Raw genomic sequence first — 8,127 nt, 5'->3', positions numbered from 1 at the left:
ATCAAGTCGAATGGCGGGGCACTTGAATATTCAACTCCAAAGGAAGAGCAACAAAACAAATTTCGCGGCTTCGAAAACAAAATGACGTCACTTCTGCTTTTAACGGACATGGCGTCACGTTATTTTTTCTTCCGCGTGAAGTGTTCCCACCGCATACAGATGGCGCTAAGCCCCATGAACCGGCGATGGACCGCCATGTTTTGAACGTATTGGCTCCTATGGAAGCTTCGCTACCAGGTATATTTCCGTAGCCGGGAGCATGGAATGCAATCACAGCCATGCAAGGTTTGTCGCCGATGTGCGCGCACCCCCACGCGCCCACTCGCACAGCGCTACTGGCATGGCGCCTCCTCTCCTTGCTCCCCTCGGCGGTGATGACCGCTTTCTTGCGACCACCACGGACTGAGCCCGGACACTCATGAGCCACTAGAGGCTTATGCCTTAAAATATATAGACAGATTATAGTTAAGGAAAGTAGCTATATTGTCACGTAGTAGTGACGGTGAAGAAGGCAGCAAAGCTGTGACTGACGAAACTAGCGTCTTATTGGGAGAAACTGTGCCCTCAAAAACAGGCTACACTCAAAAAACTAAGATAGCGGCGAGCACAGTCGGCGATCGTCGAAAATTTGATCTGTTGGTCAACCGCGTCGGCTTTTATACGCGAGTCATCGAATGTTCCAGAGTAATCGCTGGTGCACGCGTGTCTTCCAGAAAGTTCCACACAATTCGAGTCGCACATGCAGTAAGATTACACAAGCTTCGGTGACAACATACAGCAGACAGAAATAACACTCGAGAAACTTCCGACACATGCAGGCGCGTCCCGAGCTGAGCGATAACATTTGTTAGATGGTGAAAAGAGGTCACCTGAAAAAGACAAAGTACACGTCAATATGCAGCTCCCCCTCTCCAACAGACCCTGCAGCCCCGAGTCAATGACTGCTGTAAGCGACTCCTTTGTAATTCACCCCTTCGCATTACGTAGACAGACGACAGGCTGAAGGTTTACAGTAAAAATCCTCAAGATGGACTTTCGCTTGGAACGCCAGTGGGCACTGCGCAGCAACAGCTATCGTTTTATGCCTTTGCAAGCGGGCAAATTGATCAAGTGGTGGTGCGGTTTCTCGGTGACAAGGTCAAGTTCTCCGGACGCGTCAGCTGCACGAGTGGGGCGCAACTCCTCTAAAGATGCGAATCTCGACAGCACTATACACGCCGGTAATTACGATGGCCCTTGCACTTCGTTCGCGGACTCGGGCTTGACCAGAGGCCTGCTGTGTGTGCACGCTTCAGGTACGCTGGACGTTAGGGGGTGCACGAATCGAGATATCCTTAGGGTGCCTCAATGTTAGCCCCGCCTCCCGTGGTGTCGAGGCACCCTAAGTATCCTAAGCCTTTGTGTGTCGTAATTCTTGGAGGACATGGTATTGGCGAATACCCTTCTGCACGATACGCTTGATGGCGCTCGTAAACCTTATTGCAGTGGCTGTATAGTGCGACCAAAGCAGCATAAACCAAGCTACGTTTACTGCTACAGGTGTTATAAGCTTGCACACATGCAAAAGTATTGTCCAACAACATCTCCTGACCCAGCACGAACGACACCGCAGGGAAACCCCCGCTATCGATGCGGTATTTGCAAGTCAGATGAGCATGACATCGCATTCCCGATATGCCCTACCAAGTGGCATGCCTCAGCTCGTGCCCGTATGCGCAGTGCTACATGGGACACACCGGAGACTGTCTTGCTTTACATTCGTTTTCAGTAATTATCACCGGCACAGAAGACACTCGGCCAGAGCCATAGACAACCACCCAAGCAGGCCCGTGGTATTTTAAGGCACTGAAAAGGGCAAATCAGTTGCTCGCCATGCTGGTAACACATTTAATAAAGCAGAGGTAGCTGAAGAGCAAGAGACTGTTGATTTGTATGCACAGATAGCACTGCTGTCACGGCAGCGGGAACTGTTGCGCGAAAGGAAAGCACGGAACTCGCACTCACATTGCCGCCTACTACGGCTGTGCTACCGTGCTTGGCACACGAACAAACTGACGCAACTGATTTGAACAAGTATTCACCATGGTTAACTCTCCACATAAGTATATCATTCAGCCAGCCTTTTTACAATGGAACTGCCGCGGTCTCTATAACAAATGAGGAGAACTGAAGTCAAAAATACAATTAGGCAATCTTATTGTGTGGATGTTGCTTCTAAAGGAGTCACATAAACTCTGCAATCCCACATTTCATTCGTTAGACTACTGCTTCCATTCCAGATATGTGGGGATGTTTCTGAACAGAAAAACCTGGGAAGGCTGCCGTATACATCGATTGAAACATCTCTCAAACACCGATCAACCTCGATAAATGGTGCGAGTAGTTGTTGCGGTTTTAACCCGTTCGGCCAAAATATTATTATTGTCTCATTTTAAGGGAGACCACGAAGCGCACGCCACACAATCGGTTGGTTACACCACATCAGGTCCGTTTATCCAAGGGCTCCAGTTTTTGTTGGAGGTAATTTTGATGCCCCTGCACACCATGTGGGGTATGAAAATGACTCAAAAAGAGGCAGATTGGTTTACGAAGTCTTCACAGATTCAGAAGTCGCCCTTCTGGATCGTTCAGGCGTACCTGCCATCTCAGCAACTCGGTCTCATACACCTTACTTCACTTGGTGGCTTGGTCCTGAATCTCTTACACGGGCAGCTGAGCCAGATGCATAGGGGAAGTGAGCACTCATCCATGTTGATTGGCATACATACTGAATACATGAAGAAACTTCGCAAGATACGGGTAACGGATTGGGGCAAGGTCCACGGCGATGACAAATCAAAGGCATTTGATGTAACGCCTGCCATCTCCACCTTGCAAACAATTTTACACGAGTCAACAATTTTTACGACAGAGAAATTGACAGACACCTTCTCAACCTATGGGTGATGCGCCGCCAGGGGAAACATCTTGCTAATCGCAACACGAAGCCCGTGCTTTGGCTAACCACATCCTTGCACGTCCAATTGTTTGAGCGAATGCTGGCTTCTCGGCTTTTGTGGTGGCCCGAACACAGGATCATAAGGATATCTTTATTTAATTTCCTTACCATGAGGTGAAATCTGACTAATAATAATTTAAATTTTCTGCATTAATAAGACCTCCTGTTAGTATCAGGTTGCTGTCTTTTACAGCCTCCTAAATCAAACATTAAGTTATGAAAAATAACTTGTTGCTGTAAATGTGTAAGCGCACAAGCAACAAAATTCCTAGTCCTTTTCCCAGTGTTCACTAAATGAAGATGTAGCACGTATATACTGTCAAGTTGTAGTGATCTGAAGAACAAGGCAGTTCCAAAACGGTGAGTCACGAAAATAACTCATTATAAGGTGAGTTTGCGCTGGAAAAGAAAAACACCCAAAGCACAACGATGGCTGCGCGCAATGTATAGTGCTCCCTCTGAATCTGATCTAGGGATCAAGGCATCGCTTCCTCAGATTGGAATGCTCGTACATTAGAGCGCAATCTCGGGTCCTCATATGTGATGGATTTGTACACCAGTATTCGCTTTACGCGCGCTGTCTGATAAGATAACGCTCTTTCGCTATTGAATCCGTGACAACGCACTGGATATAAGAAACACATATGGGGGAGCGTCTTGAGCTAACCTATAACTTTGGAACAATGATCACACGCCAAAAAAGAAAACTCACCTTTCCCCCCCTCAAAAAAAAAAGAGATACCGTACAGTTGCCTTGAATATTAGCTGAAGCATAGTGCTCGTGGTAAAAAGGGCCCCGAAGACTGCACAGCGGCGCCGACATGCCAAAAGTTCAAGAGCTAAACACTGTGCGATTACTGGTATTTATCAAACCAGCATTTCGTGGTCCAATATAGCCCTGTAGTCCAGGGCCAGTTCCACCACGGGTACTGTGTCGGAGCTCGTATTTCACGTGACTGTACATAGTCAGCCATAATGACCCAAAATCACCGTATTGTTTCTTTATATCTTAACACTAGACAGCCAAAATATATGCAGCAAAACCCTCATCTTAATATTTCAGTACTTTTCGTTCTAACGTACATGTCCGCACTGATCCATGTGTTACAAAAAACTGAAAATGTATCCAATGCTTTGCCCCAGGCAGCTGTTATTATTCTTGATGGTGCCAGAAAACCGAGCCTAATGCCACCAACGCTCAAAAATCTAATCGGGAGCGCGCACAATGTTCTCGCACACTTTGTTTGATGTACCGTAGCGCTGAGGTGCTTCTTGTATAATGTAGGAGAATTATTATAAAGTTAGAAAGGCAGAAGTGCACGGTTGGGCACATGTGCTTAATTAAGCTCACGAAGTTGATTTGCGCCAAGAAAACCTGTCCGAGCTTTTATACTTGCTTTATAAGAACCCTACAGCGTCATGAATATGCCGGTTGCTTTTAAGTGTAAAAAAAAAGCTATTTAACCAATACAAATTGGTGACATAATTTTATCATTCGAGTGTCCAGACTGGTAACCTCTGGATGCGGAGCATGTTCCATAGTTGTGCGTGTAATTAACAAAGCTCCGTTAAATAAATTTTCAGTAATTGATCTTAGGTGGCTAAAGAAAATGAGCAGTTTGGAGTACGTCCTCGAGATTATATAGCTGAGTGAAGAAATTTTGATTAAACATGTTCTGTAAGAGCTATGGGAACAAAAATGTTCCAATTAAACGCTCTTCGAAAGCGTAACTGACGCAGAAAAAGAACATCTGTAAAGTCACAACATCTGTAAAGTCACAGAAAGAACAGCTCTTCAAGACGGCCCACAAAGGAGGAACCACACACAGACTGCGCTAACGACTTGAGAAACCGTTCTTTCTGTGATAATGAACCAACTAGCCCCTCAGTCAATTCTTGCAAACCTCTAAAAACCTGACTGCACCTAGCCTTTTTTTGATGCTGTCATCAATAGCATGGCCCCGTGAACATGTTGCTTGTGGCCATGGAGTCCACTTTAGATTTTAACGCGATAGCGTTAAGGAGCTCGTGTCGCAGAAAAGCCGGTGTCGTCGGCGTTGGTGTCGGCGTCCGCGGCGTTGACCGTGAGCGATAAATCACGGCAGGCACTTCATAAATAAAAAGCAACTTCCAAGATGGACTGGGTGGGAATCGAACCAGGGTCTCCGGAGTGTGAGACGGAGATGCTACCACTCAGCCACGAGTTCTTTTTTTTCTTTATTACATGGAAAAGAAAACTGAAGGTGTATTACAAAGTGGACACAACTACACACTTAAAACTCAGGCAAACACACACATGCATCCAACAAGTGCATCCAGTCTGGCGGAGGTTCCTGCACAGCGTACACACTTCTTACATACGCAGCACTTTTACGAAAAAAGAATTTTGTAGTTCGCGGGCTTTCGGCATGGCGATCACAGAGTCTACTTCTCCACAGGCTATATAAACCAAGTACAATGAACATGTCATAGGGAGGACCACCTGTAACCTTAAACGGTAGAAACCTAATTGAGTATGGAGTCATGTCAATGTCCTTTTTAAGCGTCCTTTGTAGAATATCCCAAAAAAATACAGCGTCCCTACAGTCTATGAAACAGTGATCTATGGTTTCGGCACGTGGACAGAGCCGACAGTTTGTTGACCACGGCACAAAGCAACCCCTCGAATTCAACCAAGTTTTAACAGGGAGTGTTTCCGAATGTAATTTAAAGAAAAATGTTTTTACTCCAGGAGGCACACACATTTTTCGGACGCGTTCAAGTACATCCTGATAAGGTCGATTTAAATAAGGTGCACGATACAAAGGATCTGGGAAAATAGAGTCAACCAGTGCCGCAGAAATTGCTTTTCGACTCGCTGTGAACACGTACTCCAGGCTGAATCTAACTTTCAAGAAAAGAAATGTATCAACAACCTCCTTGAGAAAGCCCCAAGGAGCCTGTGGGACATCTTTGACATTTGATGACACTACTATGTTAGGAACATAATGAACTAAACGCAGTTGCAACATTTCACGCAAGAACGGATGGTCACTGTCTCGAAAGAAAAACAGGCGAGAAACAATTTGCCTGACGAAGAGGTGTACTAATCCTAGACCACCACGTTCAAGGGGGAGAAACAGATTATCGCGCCGCATCCATTCACAGTTCGAACTCCAGATGAATGTTGCAAATACGCGATGCAGTGCCTGAAGGCGAAGTCTTGAGCAGTGCAGTACTTGGAGCACATACATAAGACGCGAAGCTAAGAAAACGTTACACACTTCAGCACGAAAGAACACTGACAAATTACGCCCTCGCCATGAATTCACTTTACGTTGAATTTTGCCAACTCCTCCCGACCAATGAGCATTGCTATTTCTATACTGTGAGAGAGGCACACCTAAATAACTCAGAACTTCTTTCCATTGAATTCAGCCACGAGTTCAATGCTTCCAAGCGGTACAAACGCGCCTCTAGTGAATGCGGTGTTGCCTTCGAAACGAGCCGTGGAAAGTTATACTGCGGTGTATATCGGTAATTATGAACATGTAACTTACAGAAGTCGCAATTACTCGAGTAGCGAAATGAGTTTCTGCTGCATTCCTTCTGCGCTTTCCGCACACGCAGAGCCATCTTGCGGCAAACACAGAAGACCCCCTCCTCTCCATGTACGGCACTACCCCGACAGATGGCGCGCCACACGCGCATTGGAGCTGTGCGAGGTGGGTCGCGGCGCGCACTCTCCCCTGACAACGCTTCGACTTGCTCCCTCTGCAGAATCAAGCGTCCTTCCTTTCTTTAGATCACTATCTGTATATCTCTCTGCCCGTGCCGATCACGACGTTTGGCTGGCGTGCATCATTTCCCCCTCCGAGATACCGAGTTCTTCGGTTCGTTCCGCTTGCTCAGGCGCACGTTTCGTTGCGGCGCCGAACGCCGCGTTGCTCGACCATATGGCTCGACGCTCACCGCGCCCGATGCGGGGTGCCTCGTAAGTGATGGCTGCCCTGTAGCCCACTTCTTACACCCCTTGGCGGGTCGACGGGAACGCTGTCGCGTTCCACTCTTGAAGGCGAAGCTTAAGCGTCCTCCAATTTTTTTTTGTTCACGCTGTTTTTTTTTCGAAGGCAATCAGGTTAAAAAGTCTTAGTGTCGATGTAGCAGTGAACGTGTGCCGCCGAAAGCTTGCTTGGTCGCAAAAGAGATAATGCTATAAATGCAATGTAACTGGTTATTGTCTCGCAGAATTGAATATGTGTTTAAATAAACTCTATATCGCATTCATGCCCAAGAATAGGTGTAAGCCGCAAAATTGTCGCGACCTTGCTCGCTTACACACACACACACACACACACACACACACACACACACACACACACACACACACACACACACACACACACACACACACACACACACACACACGCACGCACACGCGCACACACACACGCACACGCACGACACATGCTCGGTCGCATTCACATTTACACGCACGTTATATGCCTGTGCATATGCGTTATATATATGCATGTGCATATGCATATGCACGCATGTTCGCGCACACTCACACTCACACAAACACGCACACAGAGAGATACGACGCATGCTTTCCGGCATTCACATTTACACGCGCCCACGCATGCACACACGCACAAGAATGTACGCAAGCATGCATGCACGTTTGCACGCACTCAGACAAACGCACACAAACACAAAGGTCCGAGACTTGCTCACCCGTATTCACATTTACACGCGGTCAGGCAGGCACACATGCACAAAAATTTACGCACACACGCACACGGAACTCACACGCACACACAAACACGCGTATGCTCGCACACGCATACACGCACTTGTGCGCATGCATATTCAAATACTGAGGCACAAACATGCAGTGCTCACACAAATACAAGTACACACGCACGCACGCTCAAGGTGTGCACACCCATATACACTCCCTCTCCTTCCCTGTTGCCTCACAAAAACATGCGCTTGCAAACAGACTGAATGACACTCGCTCTGCAATTACCATTAAAAACTACCGCTATAATAAATCGCTTTAGAGTTCAAATTTCGCGCTTCTTCTAGTCAATGTGCCCTCTGCTGAGAGGGTGCAAGACCATTGGCTCCAGTCGTGTGACATAACC

At 46.9% G+C, this 8,127-nt stretch overlaps 1 protein-coding gene across 1 annotated transcript; it reads right to left on the bottom strand.

The window, feature by feature from the left end:
- Nucleotides 1-5,220: 5,220 nt before the first annotated feature.
- LOC135904574 (uncharacterized) lies at nt 5,221-6,381 on the bottom strand (the record flags this gene model as incomplete). Its single annotated transcript, XM_065435429.1, has 1 exon — nt 5,221-6,381. A coding segment is annotated over one exon (1,110 nt), but the record flags the coding sequence as incomplete, so codon positions are not given.
- Nucleotides 6,382-8,127: the final 1,746 nt, after the last annotated feature.

This window comes from Dermacentor albipictus, chromosome 2, assembly GCF_038994185.2.
Source record: "Dermacentor albipictus isolate Rhodes 1998 colony chromosome 2, USDA_Dalb.pri_finalv2, whole genome shotgun sequence".
NCBI classification, from domain to species: domain Eukaryota; kingdom Metazoa; phylum Arthropoda; class Arachnida; order Ixodida; family Ixodidae; genus Dermacentor; species Dermacentor albipictus.
The sequence above is the reverse complement of the archived record's forward strand: the minus strand, read 5'-3'. Positions and strand labels throughout refer to the sequence as shown.